Source organism: Elephantulus edwardii, unplaced genomic scaffold (assembly GCF_000299155.1).
Source record: "Elephantulus edwardii isolate Elephantulus edwardi_28Jun2011 unplaced genomic scaffold, EleEdw1.0 scaffold00047, whole genome shotgun sequence".
NCBI lineage: Eukaryota > Metazoa > Chordata > Mammalia > Macroscelidea > Macroscelididae > Elephantulus > Elephantulus edwardii.
Window position 1 is genome coordinate 11,646,955 of NW_006399797.1, and position 18,035 is coordinate 11,664,989.

An 18,035-nucleotide genomic window follows, 5' to 3' on the forward strand; every position below is an offset into this window, starting at 1 on the left:
TTTGCTTTTCAAGGAGAGGAGTGAACTGGGGGTGGAGGTGGGGTGGGCAGGGAGAAAAGTGCAACAATGCATGGCTGGAATTCCAAAATCTCTATAGATGTTCATTGAAATTAATACTAATAATACTAATACTAATAATAATAAAAGTCAAGGGAAAAATAGTGCTTTATGTATAATAATAGTTATGATTTGTTGCTTATCAAGTACATGCTAAGGACCTCAAGTAGGGTGGTGCATTATGTGTTGCACTAACAAAAAGGCAAGAGGTTGGAATTCACCAGGTGGTCCGAGAGAGAAATATAAACAGCTTCTTTCAAAAAATAACAGATTTATAGCCTCCAAAACACAACAGAGGGTTGTTACAAGTTGAAATAAACTTGGTTGCAGCAGTTAAGTACATAATCATTATTTTTAAGTCTTTTGCACTGAGCCCACACAAAAATTCTACTGACATTTAACTGGTAACACAACCTAGCCTCCTAACACTCCTTTATATTCTGTATTATATGACATTCACAGACCACCTTAAGGAACACTCATCCTCTAATAAGTCATTGCTATTTATGTTTTTTAATTTTTTTCTGAGTAGGTTATACTTTCCCTCCCACTCAACTATCAATAAAATAAATGGAATCTGTTATTCCTAAAATGAAATACTGGTTGCAAAAACAATAGAGAATGAACTCCTTCAGAAAAAGAAAACGTGATGGAATCTTTTGGTTCCTCAGTTGTGAATACTTACAGACTGGAGGGAGCTCATACTCGACTTCAAGGACCACTCTTTCCCCAACATTCTTTAGCAAACTGATGATCTCATCATGGCGGAATTTGGCCAGGTTGATTCCATTCACTGCTTTGATATAGTCACCCACATCCAGCTGATCGCTTCTGCAAAATAGAGAATGTCTATACAATGGACTTTTCTTCTACACAAGTTAGTTGGATGGTATTTCCACTGTCTCTCATGAGTGGACATGTTGTTGTTGTTGTTGTTGTTGTTGTTATGTGCCGTCGAGTCGCTTGCAACTCATAGCGACCCTATGTACAGCAGCCCTAAACTCCGCTCTGTCCTGTGCCAATCTCACTGTCTCTGACACTCCCATCCCAATCATCCCAGTCACTGAATCAATCCACCTCATAGAGGGCCTTCCTCTCATGAAGAAGTTCAAGAAAGAAGATAAATTCCTGCCATCTATGCTATGGCTGGCCCCTCAGGGAAAGCGTGCAGGACTGTAGAGGTTGGATGGGATAAAGCATTTAATGGCCTTTGTTAATTGTGCTGCCTGTTCTACTTCAGAACTCCTACACTCTGTCTGCTGATGTTTAGATTTCCCCTAAACTTTTTGCTTTTCCATAAAAAGTTGTTCCTCTAGGGCGGATTACTCAGAGACTGAGCACACCATGTTCTCTCCCTTCTTCTCAATGACTTTCATTTTCCTCCATGCCTTTTGGAATGTTCAGTTTACAGTATCCTCACTGGGAATTTGTCCAGGGACAAAATAAGTTAGCTTATTTTGCTATTCATTGCTAACCAAGGACAGATAAAAGAATATTGGCTAAGAACAAAGTTGTTGTTATGTGCCATCGAGTCGCTTGCGACTCATAGTGACCCTATGTACAAGAGCTCTATACGCTCTTCTATCCTGTGCCAACCTAGCCATCTCAAACGCACTTATTCCCACCTCTCTAGTCACAGAATCGATTCATCTCATCAAAGGTCTTCCTCTCCTTCGCCGCCCCTCCACTCTGCCAAACATGATGTCCGTCTCCAAGTCCCTCCTTGCAACATGCCCAAAATATGTCAGATAAAGCCTCAGAATCCTTGACTCCAGGGAACATTCTGGCTTCACCCTCTCCAGGACAAACCCGTTTGTTCTCCTTGCAGTCCATGGTATATTCAACACTCTTCTCCAGCACCACAGCTCAAAGGCATCAATTCCTTTCTATTTACTCTAGTCACTGTGCGAATATTCGGTTTCAGTGATGTGCCCATCTATCTTCACTACCATGATCGAAGCTTGAAGCTTGGGTGACATTTACTTCTAAACTAAGATCAGACAGGTGAAGGAGTTAAAATTCACATCACTGATAAAATATTTTCAGTAACATTTTCTCCCAAAATGCAAATATCCAATTAATTTATTTTATATAAGTCTATCCCAAATCATTCTTCCATCTGAGAGCCTTCCCGACCCCAGCCAGCCCACAGGCTATGCTGTGGCTCTCACTTGGGGTTTACTGTCACTCATTTGGTGACTTTAACCAGATGCTGCTCTGTGACAACTCAGAAGCACTGCTGCTTTTTATTATTATACAACACATGGTTATTGCTCTCAAAGGTTTCAAGTTATTTATACATTATCTCCCTATTACAATAGATGATAAGCTCCTTTGAGCAGGGATCTTATCTTTAGCTAATTTGATTTATTATCTGTAAAATGGCAATGCCTTGAAGAAAAAAATAGTTGGCTGATAGAAAACAGGCATAATACTATTTTTAATCACAGTTTTACTCCAACTGACATTGGCATTGTTTTCTCATTTTCATTCTCATTGTTTCAAGGCCTACCTCTGGAGAAACTCTGGAGACAAAAGAAGTTCCAGCATCATCGAATTGCCATGACTGTTATAAAATAAAGGGGGGAGGGGGTGGAAAGAAGGCTTTAAAAAGCCTCAAAAAACTGATTAAGCTGATCATAGTCCTGTGAGTTCTACAAACAATACCTTCAGTCTGAGGAGCACTCTACTGAGTTAAGCTTATAAATTGTACGAAAAGGTAGATCATCCACAGACATCACTATTTGAGATCATACTGTGTGAGGCAAGAGCTCTAAAACGTGATTTGAGATTGTGGACAAGAGTATCGGTGTCTAGGTCTTAAGGTACTTTCAACTCATTCTTAATGAAACCTGACCATTCTGTCCCTTTCTGAGGTAAATTGAGACTTGTGCTATAAAGTAAGCTGTTTCTCTTCTTTATAACCTTCCTGTCCCCTTCACTCCAGGCCATTTTATCACTGTCAGTACAGGTACAGTTTCAAGTTCATGGGAAGAAGAGCAAACTGATACATCCTGCTCTAAAGCATCTGCATTTTCAGAAGCCGCCTTTGGTCCTGATGCAAAGGGAAAATCCCATAAGCAGAGAAAAAAAAAAAAAGAGGCGGGACAAGGAAATTTTTACTTAGAAACATGGAGTTGGGCTTCCCACTCACGCTGGGCTATTTATTACTGTTTCCCTTCATATAGCCCATCGATTCCACAGTTAGAGATCCAAGAACCTCATTCCCCACCGCTGTGTGGTGGCTCATCTGGGACTAGATTACAGACATTTTGAAATGCATATGAGACTTATGAAGCCTTGGCTACTCCTGAGATGACAGGATAGTCTCCCTGGTGACTCTGACATCTGCCAGAAAAGCCACCTGGCCAGACCTTTGAGCAGCTTCTGAAACAGTCCTCTGTGCATCTGAGCAGAGGTGCTGCCCAGGCAATGGGAGCTGTCATTTATTTATTAGTAACCTTTCCTAATGAAGCTTTAATTTTTTGAATTAATTACACCCTCTGTTCCTCATTTCTCCAGTTCCCAGCGATGCCGTTACCTGGCAGCAATGCCTCCTTGCCGCAGATTAGACACTCTCGGCTTGCCATCCTTATCAATTCCTCCAGATACTGTCAGGCCAAGGGTGGTACCTTCCTTCTTCATCAACTCGACGACCGTGGAGCCCTTGAATTCCTCTGTTAAAAGAAAAGTATTTGCTTTATTAAATAAGAGTGAAATCACATATGTTGCTTTTGTGTGTGGTTAAGAGGTTCCTCCTCTTAAATTTTCCACTTTTTTTTTTCAATGAGAAAAGATATCTGTACCTTCCTTCCATTGCAATTGCAGGGTACCTCATACAGACGTGCATGCAGATAAAGCTGAGGCAGATACTCCATTAGAGCTTTTTAAAATGGGTACCAGTGGGGTAGTTCACTCTAAGTCAGCAATAAATAGTCCAATGTGGCTGTCTACACATATGCACCCTTTGGGGTTTTGTGCCATTCTCAAGTAACTTTAGGGGTTTTTTCCTTGAAACTCCAAAGGCTACAACTGAAAGTTGTAAGATAAGAGATTAGAACAGAATTACAGATTAATAATAGTAATAATAATACAAATACACATAGTGCAGCAGCAGATTCCAAGTTCACGGTACATTTTTAGCTCAGCAGGCTAGCAGACACAATAAAAGAACTTTTCACGGGTCCAAAGAAAACATGAATGGTTCTCTACATTTCTGTTGTTCAGAAAACAAAACAGTATATCTTTTATATGAAAACTCATGCTGTTTCTTACAAAATATGTCACAATATGACAGGGCAGGATTGGCCTTAAGAATTCCCCAGTAACCACTGCAAATTTCTCATTCTCTACTTCAAAATTTTAAAATGTCAAAGACCTTTGGTGACTTTATGGGTAAGGAGTTGAACTAGCAACCCAAAGGCAGGTGGTTTGAAGCCCCAGCAGTTCTGCAGGAGAGAGACGGGCAATCTCCTTCCATGTGATTTGCAGTCTCTGAAAACCCACTGTAGGGTCAGCTATGGATTGGCTCCAGTTTGATGGCAAGAAGATTTATTTGTTTGTTTGTTCTCATGTAAGATAATGTCTGTAAATCAAGACAGACTAAAGTACTTCTACTTTAGATATAGCAAAAGGTCAGAAAATTTTTACAAATATCATTCCTTTCAGAAATAAAAGGGAGTAGAGTCAACATTTATTTATCAAGAGGCTAATTATGTTAAGTATGGTTTTGAAATTCTCTGTGATGTTATTTCTTCTCTCTGTAAATACAAACGCTGGGTAGGGATAGGGACGCTGGACAGCTTTTCAACTCTTCCTGAATCAGGTTATGACTTTCAGGGATTAGAAATTCATAGAACTTCAAAGACACTCATATTAAAATTCAAGACCAGATTAGCTTTTTCAAAGAAAAATGGAAAAAAAAAAGAAAAAGATTGTTTGCACACCTCTAGCCCTTCCTTAATTACATATAAGAGTTAATGAAAATTTCAAAACTCTAGATGAGCTCTCTTTCTTTCACTGGGATCCGTGGTCACACCAACATGGTTACAAGTGTTGAGGTGTTTGTGCTGCCAGGAAGTTGCACAGCCAACAATGCAACAGAAGTGGCATGATAAACAGTACAGAAAAGCCCATTTGGTCATAACTCTGAAGACCAACCCGTGCAGAGGTACTTCTCCTGTAAAGACAATTGTGTTGGGAAAAGTGGATATTAAGGCTAAGCAGCCACATTCTGCCATTAGAAAGTGTATCAGAGTCCAGCTCATCTGGAAGGCAGTTTGGCTCTTCCTCAAATGGCTGAACATAAAAATTCCGTATGACCCAGCTTGGGATACACCCTGAGAAAATGAGAACTGAGGCACAAACTGAGATTTTCACAGCAGCTTTATTTACCATCACTAGAACATGGAAGTAGCCCAAATGTCCAACCACAAAATGAATGGATTGAGAAATTATGGTACATTCACACAAGGGAATACTATGCAGCACGCAGGAGCAATGGGTCTGTAAATTATTACCTAACTTGGGAGGGACTGGAGAGCATTATGCTGAGCAAACTAACTCAGTCCCACAAGGATAAATACTGTATAAAACCATTATTGTAGAATGAGTATAAGGATCCAACAGAGGAGGGAGAGGTTGGACTCAGAGGGATGAAGATGTGAAGGGGGAGGAGGGATTAAACATGGGGCTGTATAATTTGATGGGGGGGGGTGAGGGAAATTGAAAGAATTTGTTCTTGAAAACAATGCATTCAAATTTTGTAAATAAACTAGTAGAGGGGGGAAAAAGAATAGCAAAAAAAAAATCACAGCGTTCATTTGATGTTCTATGATGACTGCTTAAATTTTACCGAAAAAAAAAAATGATGAAATTAATGGATTTGGTTGCAGAGGTCATGCTGTTGGTGGCATTGCTGGAGTCTGCTTCAAGGTTCTCAAAGTGGCCAATGTATCTCTTTTGGCTTTATACAAAAGCAGAAAGGAATGGCCAAGAGTTTGTGTTTCAAGGAAACTGTCACAGTAATATAAATTCCTATGTGCAAACCCCCCAAACCAACAAAAATCTATACTAATGCTTACTTTGACAATGACTATGGAGGATAGAAAGAGTATTGATGCTTTTGAGCTGTGGTGCTGCAGAAGAGTACTGAGTGTACCATGGACTGCTAAGAAAGCAAAAAGATTCTTCCTGGAGAATGCTAAACCAGGCTGCTCCTTGGAGGCAAGGATTTCAGACATGTTGCAAGGAGGGACCAGTCCTTGGAGAGAGACGTCATGTTTGGTAGGATAGAAGGACAGCACAGGAGGGGAAGATCTTCCATGAGGTGGATTGATTCAGTGACTGGGGTAATCAAGGTGGGTTTGTCAGAGACAGTGTGATTGGCACAGGACAGAGCAGGGTTTGGGGCTGTTGTACATAGGGTCGCCATGAGTTGCAAGTGACTCGACGGCACACAACAACAACAACAATAATGCTTACTTTAAGGGTTTTTAAACTGTTGCTGACAGAAAAATCCTACTAGCCACATAGGTCAATAAGTGTACAAATATTATGGCATAGGACAACCTTCTTTCTCTCAGATTTGCAAACAACAGTACAACACCTATCTACCAGTTCATTGTATAGGGGAATGATTTATATGTTGTTAATTACTTTAAAGAGATTAGGTGTGTATATGTTTTTTTGTTTATTGTTTGCTCTTATTAGTATTGCACTTGTTTATCAGTTTACTGTACTAAGGTAACTTGTGGGTTGCTGTGATGCTGGAAAATATGTCACCAAAAGGGTCATGCATGGTGGACAGGTTTCAGCAGAGCTCCCAGATTAAGACAGACTAGGAAGCAACATTGGTGATCCAGTTCTGAAATAACAGGCTTCTGAAAATCCTATAAACAACGAAGGAATATAGAATTGGAAATAGAATCCAGATTGGAAATCACTTCAATGAGGAGAAGCAGCTATAAGCATTCTTTAGTAATGGAAAGTGGAATAAATGAAGCATGGATGCAGGAAAATTGGAAGTTGTAAAAAATTAAGCGGAATTCATGAAGATCACCATTCTAGACATTATTAAGTGAACTGAGACGAACTGGCCTGAGCTATGGGAAGCCAAACTTTATATTATATGAACACCCTTGTTCAGGAATTGAAGGAATTCCAGATTTATAAATTAGGATTTCTCTTGTGACAGATCATAGAAAATGAGCTGTTTGTTTCCTGCAGACAGGAGACAGCTAGGGCCCTCCTACAGAGTGTTACTTCCTGGGAAATACTTCCTGAGCTAGAGCATTAGGCTGACAATAGAGAAAAATAGAGCCTTCATTTACAAGAAATTCCTTTTGTTACTTGCTTCCCCAGATTATCAATAAATACACAGAGAAACATGACTTGGGGTCTTCAGGCGAGAACTGCTGACTCCCTGTTTTATGCTCTCTGCTCTATCACATTCCTGGATGTTTGTCTCATTAATAATTATAAAATTATTATATTCTTTGGGACCCTCGGTCTGCAGCACTGAGCCACTCTGAATCAGACAATCACATTATCATGCCTGGAAAGAAACACTAAAGAATAATGGTGTTGCATTCATAGTTAAAAATTTCAAGATTTATCCTAAGATTTGTTCTAAGTGATAGATTACTATCCATACACATACATGAAGGCTTATTAAAGCAACTATTATTCAAATATATGTATCAATACAAAAGCGAAAGAGGAGGAGACTGAGGTTCTCCACTAACTTTTGCAGTCAAGATGCATTAATAATTATTATGACCATAATGCAAAAATTGGAAACAATGCAGAAGGAATGGTAGTTGCAATGTATGGTCTTGGAGAGAGAAATGAGTCTGGAGATTTAATGACTGACTTTTGTACATGTAATGATTTATTCATTGCGATACCTTTTAAAAAATTCTTTACAGGTGGACCTCACATGATGGATTTTATAGGAATAAACTGCCTACACCTGTAGAAAGAATTGTTGGAAGAGCCTGACAATTTTGCCCAAAAGAAGGATCTTCTGCAGCCCCTGAGATGTAGAGTGATCCTACTATACGTAGCATTTGATTATTGTCTTTTACTTTAAGAGTTGGAGGTATGGTACTGTAGTGCCGTCTATCTTAAGGGTCAATCAGAAATGAACAAAGTAACAATGAAACAGCAATGCCAAACAAAAAATAAGTTTTGTTTAAAAGAGTTAATTAATACTTATGTTTTCAAGGGCATATTTTCCTTTATAAATATTATATTAGTGCTTATAGACTTGGGGACAGTACTTCCAGACTTAGGGAAGACAAATAATGTTGACTTAGCAAGAACTCAAATCATTTCTAGCCTTCTGGCTGAATTCTGAGAATCTACGTTGAAAGTTTCATTTTATCGCCATTATTATATAAACCCAGCTGTCTACTTTTAAAAAGTCTAATAGTCAATTACTCTCTCATTTAGCAGTATTTCCAATTGTGACTATTGTTGGATACTTTCAAGTTGGAACCCACCCATTGCTGACCATTCAGCAAGTTTTTAGAGGCACTTAATCACATGGGAGGAGACTGCCCATCCTTCTCCCATGGAACAGCTGGTGGATTTGAACCATGTATTTTGTATTGGTAGTGCAATTCCTTACCAGCACTCTCTAATCTTGCCTAGGATGTAGTTTGAAAAACATGAGAAAAAATGTTAGTGTTCCATTTATTTTAGCAATTTATACATTCATGGATTCTAGTGCCTACTACAAAACCAAAACCACGAAATATTGATATGGAAGTTGAAACTTATTGTCCTGGAGTTGTCGACAAGCCAGTCAGAAAGACAAGCAAGGCACCCACAAACCACCCTGCCGGAGTGTAGGCTGTGGGAAGGCCACTGCAGGCAAAACAAGGGTAGCAACAACCTTCCGGATGCAACATTTATTTCACAATTTTGTCTTTTGTTCAGTCTGTCTGTATTTATCGATCAGGATTAGCAGAGCAGGAGACCAAAGAAAGAATCTAAATCAGGCAAAACTCAGAGAGTGCAGATAGTTGACTGTTGCAAGAAAAAAGAAAAGAAAAGAAAAAAAAGCACTGATCCACAAGGATGTTAACTATCAGTAAGTGTCTTTAGTCCCAAGAGTTGACTAGGTCTTTCATAGGTGTTTTGAAAGAAAATGAGGTAGAAGCATTTGAATGGGAAAGGAGGAACATGTTTCTGTATCCCGAGTTCTCAAATACTCAATCATTTTGTCTTTTTTTGGTGTGTGTGTTTAATGTCTGCATAATGATCTAATGGTAAAGAGAAATGAAGACAGATGCATTCATTTGCATGAGCTCACTTCTACATCAGGCTTGCTGAACAGAGCACTGCAGTAAAGCAGGGGAACTTTGAAAAGTCAATATGTACTGAGAATTTCTTTGTGATTTAAATTGCAAATACCCTTCTCCAAGCTAAAGGAGTACTTTGTAGCTGACTGTATTGTCTCCAAATTAGCAAACAGCACAAGGGACTGTGCGTGCTCAAATGGCAAAGAAAGAGGTGGCCTAAGTTCTGATGCTTTCTTCAATCACCATTTTTAATTATCCAGTTTTGGATTAAAAAAAAAAAAGTCCAGTTTTGCACCTGTACTAATACTTGCTCAACAGGAATTTCAGTTGTTTTTCTTTGGGTTTGCAATTCAAGCCTTTGAATTTCTGAACCCTAGTAGGATTTAAGGTAAGACAGAACGATGCTTGGTAAAAGAAAAAAAACACACCCATTTACAATAAATGTAATATAAAAGTACTAGGAAATAGAAAAACACTAGGAAAAGACAACCAATATCCAGAAAATATGTAGGAACAAGGAGCCTTGCTGGGGCAGTGGTTAAGCACTGGGATGGAGGATGGATACTACCAGGGAAAAAGATGTGATCATCTGCTTCTGTAACTATTACAGCTTTGGGAACTATGTATCAATACTATTTTGTTCTATACAGTCACTATGAGTTAGAATGCCTCAAAAGCAACAAATTTAGTTTATCTATAAGAACTAGTACACTAAGGTCTTATTCTTACATAGCATAAACAAATATTACAAATACAGATTTCTCCATAAACTAATCTGTAAGTAGGCAATTTCACAAAAAGTCTAACAGGATTTTTTTTCTTTTGAGAGGTTGAAGCACATGATGCATCTTTTATTGTTGCAAAAGTGGAGTATGTGTCTTTGCAAAGATCATGTGAAATTTTATCTTCAACTCACTGTTTAATGTTTCTGTGGAAGAATACAAGGGTATTGACACAAAGCCAACCTAAATGAAGTTATAACTGTTAACCATCATGGCCAATGATGAAACAATCAGAAACCCTGAAAACGGAGGTCTGAAGTAAAAAGGCTGGAAGCCTTCTGTCCCCAAGGAGATTGAAAGAAAAATTATCAAATTTATTTGGAGAGGCAAGAGACCTTGAATAAGCAAAATATTTCCGAGAAACAAAAATGAAATTGGAGACATAGCACTCCCTGACCTCAAAACCTACTACATAGCAGTAGTGACCAAAACAGCTTGGTACTTGTACAATGACAGGCACAAAGGCCAATTGAACAGAATTGAGAACCCAGAAATTGACCCAACTATTAAACAAGTTGGAAGCAAGAGTGGCATCCACTTACAAAGGAGCTTGCTTCCAGAAAGCCTATGGACTTGGAGAAATGAAGGAAGTTATAAAAGGGTTCAGGTCTTCTGTTCATAAGGTCGCTATGTGTCATTTACAATTTGACAGCACTTAACAACAACAACATTTATGGTAAACTAATAGCAGATTATCCGAGAGGCGGGACTCTATGAGGAGAGGCGCGGCATTAGGATTGGTGGACGATCTATCAACAATCTGCGTTATGCAGATGACACAACCTTGCTCGCTGAAACTGAGGAGGACCTCATGCACTTACTGCAGGGGGTCAAGGACTGCAGCCTTCAGTATGGACTGAGGCTCAATGTCAAGAAGACAATTCCACCACTGGACCAATTGGCAGCATCAGGATGGATGGCGAAGAGATTGAGATTGTTCACAGCTTCAGTTTGCTCGGCTCCACGGTCAACACTCTTGGCACCAGTAGCCGGGAAATCAAAAAACGTATTGCGATGTGAAAGTCTGCGGTTAGGGACCTCTCCAAAATACTCAAGAGCAACAGTGTCTCTCTGGAGACTAAGGTCCGCCTGATACAGGCCATGGTTTTTGCAATCACTTGTTATGCATCAGAGAGTTGGACAATGACTAGGGAGGACAGAAGGAGAATTGACGCCTTTGAGCTGTGGTGCTGGAGAAGAGTATTGAATGTACCATGGAGTACCAAGAAAACAAACAGATTCATCGTAGAGAGGATTAAACCAGGCTGCTCCTTGGAAGCAAAGATTCTGGGGCTTCGTCTGACATACTTTGGACATGTTGAAAGGAGAGACAGGTCTTTAGAGAGGGACATCATGCTGGGTAGAGTAAAGGGACAGCACAGGAGGGGAAGACCCTCTATGAGGTGGATTGATTCAGTGACTGGGGTACTCGGGATGGGTGTGTCAGAGGCAGTGAGATTAGCACAGGATAGAGCGGGGTTTAGGGCTGTTGTACATAGGGTCGCTATGAGTTGCAAATGACTCGACGGCACATAACAACAACAACACAACAATACTCGACAAAGAAATCAAAGCTATCAAAAGGGGAAATGACATCTTTAACAAATGGTGCTTGCAAAACTGAACATCCCCAAATAACTCTGAGATATCATCTCATCCCAGTCAGAATAGCAAAATTTAACAGAACAGCAAGCAACAAATGCTGGCAAGGTTGTGGAGAAACTGGAACCTGTTGGTGGGAATGTAAAATGGTTCAACCACAATGGAAGGCGGTGTGACGCTCTCTCAAAAAGTTACAAATAGAGATACCATTTGACCCAGCAATTCCACTACTGGGAATATACCCCAAAGAGACCACAACTGCCACCCAAGCAGATATATGCATACCCATGTTTATCACGGCTTTATTCACAATAGCAAGGAATTGGAAACAACTTAAGTGCACATCAACAAACGAATGGATAATTTACACAATGGAATACTATGCTGCATTGAAAATCAAGGGACTCATGCAATATTATTCAAAATGGGTGATCCTGGAGGACATTATGCTGAGTGAAATATCTCAGTCACAAAGGGACAAATACTGCACAGTGCCATTGTTGTAAAACAGGACTGATATTGGGGTTGGGAGAAGACTGAGAAAGATGGGATAAATAATGTACACTGCATTGAAACAGATGAGAGAGAAAACTGTTGAAAAGGATATGTGATTATTGTCATGACAGGAGTCCAGACCTAAGGCTGTATAGTGGAGTGGACCTGGGGGGAAGGACGGTAAAACAGTGAAAGAATTTTTCTTTTACTTTTCAAAGAGAAGAGTTTACTGCAGTGGGGGAGGGGTGGGCAGGGAGCAAAGTGCAATAAATGAATGAATAGAAATCCAAAGTCTCTGTAAATTTTCATTAAAATGAATAATAATAAAAAAACCCTATATATAAAAAAGAAAAAAACCCTGAACTTCCATCTGCAGAAAGCTGAAACAGGATCCACACTTCATACCATACACAAAAATCTACTCAAGGTGGGTCAGAGACCTGGGAGTAAAGCCCCAAACCAGAACGTTCATAAGAGACTAACTGGGATCAAACTTAGAAGTTCTAGTCCAAGGTATAAAGAGACTGCCAAATACAACCAGAAATGCACAATCTGAAGAGGATAAAATTGATGCATGGGACCTTCTAGAGAATAAATCTCAGTGCACATCAAAACCTTTTTCCAACAGGTTGAAAAGAAAACCTACAGACTGGGAACAAACATTTGGTAATACCATCTCAGAAAAGAGTCTTATAATAAAACAATATCACTAATAACACACACTAACAAAATCCTGCTGAAGATTATCCAGAAATGACTGGAACAGTACAATGACAGATAACTACCAGAAATACAGGCAGAATTTAGAAGAGATCGTGGCATTAGAGACATTATTGCCAGTGTCAGATGGGTCTTGGCAGAAAGCAAAGAGTACCAGAGGAATGTCTTTCTGTGTTTCATTGATAGGCATTTCATTAAAGGCATTTGTCTGTGTGGATCACAACAAACTGGCAAACCTTGAGGAAAATGGGAATCCTGGAACACTTGATTATGCTTATGTAAAACCTATACTTTGACCAGGAAGAACAGAGCAGGGAAACACTGCATGGTTCAAAATTAGGAAAGGAGTGCATCAGGGATGTATACTGTCTCCATACCTTTTCAGTCTATATGTAGAACAGATCATTTGGGAAGCAGGGTTTTAAGAGCAGTATCGGGATGGAAGGAAGACTCATCAACAATCTATGTTATACAGATGACACAACCTTGTTTCTTGAAACTGAAGAGGATCTGAAGTGCTTGCTGCACAAGGCCAAGGACTGTAGTCTTCAATATAGATTGAAGCTCACCATCAAGAAGACAAAGATTTTCACCACTGGGCCAGCTGGCAGCACCATGATAGATGGAAAAGAGACCGAGGCTGTTAACAGTTACAGCTTTCTCAGCTTCACAATCAACACTCTTGACACTAACAGTTAGGAAATCAAAAGATGAATTGCATTGGTAAAATCTGCTGTCAGGGACATCTCCAGAGTACTGCAAAGCAATGGTGTCAGTCAAGAGAATAAAGTGTGCCTAATCCAGGCCATGGTCTTCTTACTTGCAACGCATCAGAGAGCTGCACAATGACTGAGTATGACAGAAGAAGAATAGATGCCTTCAAATTGTGGTGCTGGAGAAAAGTCTTGAATATACCATGGATTGCCAAGAAAACAAATAGGAGAGGGTGAAACCAAGTCTTCCTTTGGAGGCTAGAATTCTGAAATCTCATCCCACATACTTTGGGCACATGGCCAGGAGAGACTGGTCCCTAGAGAAGGACATCATGCTAAGAAGGGTGAAGGGATGGGACAGGAGAGGAAGACTCTGGATGAGGTGGACTGATACAGTAATTGGGGCAATAGAACTTGGCGTGTTGGCATTAGTGAGACTGGCTCAGGACAGGGCAGGGTTCAGTACTGCTGTGCATAGGGTTTCTATGGGTTACAGGTGACTCAATGGCACACCACCACTACCATCACCACCACCACAACAATAACATTTTATAATTTGTCATTTCAAGATTGTTTTGTAAATAGACATACAAAATGTGTAATTGGAGTTGAATTTTTCATTGAACATACTTCTCTAAAGATTTATTCACGTTCTATGTGTCAAAACCTGGTTCTTTTAATTGCTAAATAGTATTCCTTGATATGAATGTACCAGTTTGTTTAAATATTGACCTGTTGAAGGATGCCTTGCTTGATTCCAGTGTTGAGCTATTCTTTATAAAGCTTCTATAAACATTCCTATACAGGATTTTGTGGATCATAAATATTCATTTATTTTCTGGGAAAACTGCCCAGGACAATTGTTGGTAATATAGTAGTTACATATTTAGTTTTTAACTAAATTGCCCAACTTTTTTATAGGGACCATATAATTTATAATTTACACCAGTAAAGTATGAGTGATGCAGTTATTCTGCATCCTTGCCAGCATTTGATGCTGTCATCATTTAAAAAAACTGTTTTAGTCATTCTGATAAGTATGTGATGATCGCATTATGGTAGTAATTTGCATTTCCCTAATGGATACTGATGTTGAAAAGCTTCTCACGCACTGATTATCCATATGTATATCCCCTCAGTGAAATGTCTCTTCATGTCCTTTGGTCATCCTTTAACAAATTCCCCCCCACCCCTTTCTGTTTTATTGACGGGCATTCAGCTTGTGGAAGAGGAAAAATAAATCTCTTAATAGCCTAATTTCCAACCACTAAACCATCAGAGCACTTTCAAAAATACTAAATGATGTCTTTTGCCCATTTTGTAATTGGGTTATCAGTCTTTTTCTTCTGGAGGTCCAGTAGTATATTCTGTAAACTTTTGTTATGAGACCCTTGTCTCAAACGTTATTGCCAAATGTTTGTTCCCATTGGTATGTTTTCTTTTAAACCTATTGGAAAGAGTTTTTGATGAGCACAAGGATTTTTATTCACAATCTGCGTTATGCACATGACACAACCCTGCTTGCTGAAACTGAGGAGGACCTGAAATGCTTGCTGCAGAGGGTCAAGGACTGCAGCCTTCAGTATGGATTGAAGCTCAATGTTAAGAAGACAAAGATTCTCACCACTGAACCAATTGGCAGCATCAGGATGGATGGTGAAGAGATTGAGATTGTTAACAACTTTAGTCTGCTTGGCTCCATGGTCAACACTCTTAGCACCAGTAGCCAGGAAATCAAACAACGTATTGCGATGGGAAAGTCTGCTGTTAGGGACCTCTCCAGGGTACTGAAGAACAATGGTGTCACTCTGGAGACTAAGGTGCACCTGATTCAGACTATGGTCTTTGCAATCACTTGGTATGCATTAGAGAGTTGGACAATGACTAGGGAGGATAGAAGGAGAATTGATGACTTTGAGCTGTGGTGCTGGAGAAGAGTATTGAATGTACCCTGGACTGCCAAGAAAACAAAGAGATTCATCCTAGAGAGAGTTAAACCAGGATCCTCCTTGGCGGCAAGGATTCTGAGGCTTCGTCTGACATACCTTGGACATGTTGTAAGGAGGGAGAGGCTCTTGGATAGGGACATCATACTTGGGAGGGTGGAGGGATGGCGCAGAAGGGGAAGACCCTCTATGAGGTGGATTGATTCAGTGACTGAGGTAATCGGGGTGTGTCAGAGGCAGTGAGATTGGCACAGGATAGAACAGGGTTTAGGGCTATTGTACATAGGGTCGCTATGAGTTGCAAGCGACTCGACGGCACATAACATACCAACATTGCCAGAAGATGGAAACAGCCCGAATGTCCAAACAGAATTGAACGGATTGAGAAATTGTCGTAGACTCACACAATGGAATACTATGTAGCGCTTACGAGCAAGAATTTTGAAAAATACGACATAACTTGGGATAAACTGTAGAGCATTATGCTGAATGAAATTACTCAGTCTCATAAAGACAAATACTACATACGACCATTGTTGTAAAAACAGAAGGATAACTAGTAAACATGTATGGAGACAAAAAGGGTTTAAAAAGGGTGAGAACAAAGGGGTGAGAATGGGTAGGGGCAAAATCACAGGGTGGTACAATTTGGTGGGTGAAGGGAGGAGGTAAAGGAAATGGGAAAGACCAAGCAGGGACATAAAAAGACAGGGTAATGATGAGTATAGTCCAATGGTAATTAATTTTCTACAATATAATGAATTGGAATGATTGTATGAAATACAATGTGAATGTGAAACACTATGTATAACACTATGTATACAAACTTTGTAAGCACACCAATATAAAATAAACATTCTTTTGAAAGATAATAAAAATACTAGAAAGAGTAAAATATAGACATAATTGACAAAAGTTTTATACACTTAGTAAAAGATACTGAGCTCTGCAAGTGGCATCTGTACGGAGTTGAATTACTAACCGAAGGGCCATGCCTTTCTAGCAGTTCAAATTCACCACTGGCTCCAAGGGAGAAAGATGGGAAATCTCCTGCAGATATTAAAGCTTCAGAAACCCAGTGGTGGGTCAGCTAGTAGTCAGAGTGACAGAAATAGTGTTCCTCTCCCCACCCATCTCTTGCTATGTTTCTAGTGCCTAGATTGGTGCCTGACATTTCCCTTGGTGTTTTCCTGGTAACTGCTGAAGGAATGAGAATATCAGTCCTCAGACAGGAAACCATGAGCAGGTGATGATCACTGCTCTGTGAGAAACAGAAGAATTGCTGGTTGATAGAGAAGCAAAATGGTAAAGAAGCAGAATTTTAACAGGAACAGACAGTTATTTCCCCAACCTTTTTTGGTTGATTATCTTTACCAATGGCTTTGTAAGGAAGATTGGGGCTCACATCAGAATCCTACTGCTACATTTCTTCTGAACAGAATATTATTGCTCACACTACAGTTTTATCTGTATATTACTTTTAATGGTGACACGAGGCAAGTTTATCCCCCTCGGGAAACAAACCAATGCTTTTTCCAATACTCATTTCAGGCTCTTCCTAATACTTCCCAGTTCAGCAGAGCTACCGGGATCAAAGCTGTGTCTCTGTGATGAACCATCGCATTTTCAGCCTAATTTCTTGTCACATAGACTAGCAGAGAAAGGCCTTTTGGCACTTTCCACCTCTATACAATGACCTGCAAGATGTATGATAATGTCTTTCTTTCCTCGCAAGTCTGAACACAAGCTAGATTAGGAGCAAGACAGGCATACACAGTGCAAAAAGATGACTCAGCACAAATATTCATGTGAAATAAAATTATTAGTTGTATTTACCTCACACAGTGATGGGTAACATCTGTATGTTATCTAGAGCACCTCATAAGAGGGTCTATAAATATGTAACACTAAAAATGGAAATCTGCATTCCCTGAAAGTATGTGAAACTTCTCTCTCTTTCTCTTTCTCTCTCTCTCTCTCTCTCTCTTTCCCTCTCTCTCTCCCTCCCTCACTCCCGCTCAGTGGTTCTGCTTTAAACTCCTTTTTTTTTGGTAGAAAAAATTTACATATCACAGTTCTCCTAATAACTATTTAAAGTAAATTGTAAGATGATTTAAAAATATGACAATACTAAAATTACTTCAGTTTTCCCCCTCACCAAAATCTAGTTCTTAGATTTTTTAGATTATGCCATTACACAGCCAGGCTTCACAATTTATTAACAAATTATTTAGTATTTATGAGTCTCAGTTCCCTCATTTAGAAAAGAGTGATAATAATAATAACAACAGAAACTACTTTATGGGCTAAATGAAGGTGAAATGAGAACGATGTTGTAGAAAACTTGTAGTACCTGTCACCAAGTAGGTGGACAATTTATGCTAGCCATGGTGTTATGGTTGTTATCATTCT

General features: G+C 39.5%; 1 protein-coding gene across 1 annotated transcript in view; it reads right to left on the reverse strand.

The window, feature by feature from the left end:
- The window catches only part of GRIP1 (glutamate receptor interacting protein 1), a 271,569-nt gene that overhangs the window by 219,368 nt on the left and 34,166 nt on the right, over nucleotides 1–18,035 (reverse strand). The window contains exons 2-3 of the mRNA XM_006886100.1: nucleotides 3,599–3,734; nucleotides 743–888 (exon numbers count right to left, since the gene is read on the reverse strand). Coding sequence (XP_006886162.1) covers nucleotides 743–888; nucleotides 3,599–3,702 — 250 coding nt within the window. The 5' untranslated portion in view covers nucleotides 3,703–3,734. The remainder of the gene's footprint in view (nucleotides 1–742; nucleotides 889–3,598; nucleotides 3,735–18,035) is intronic.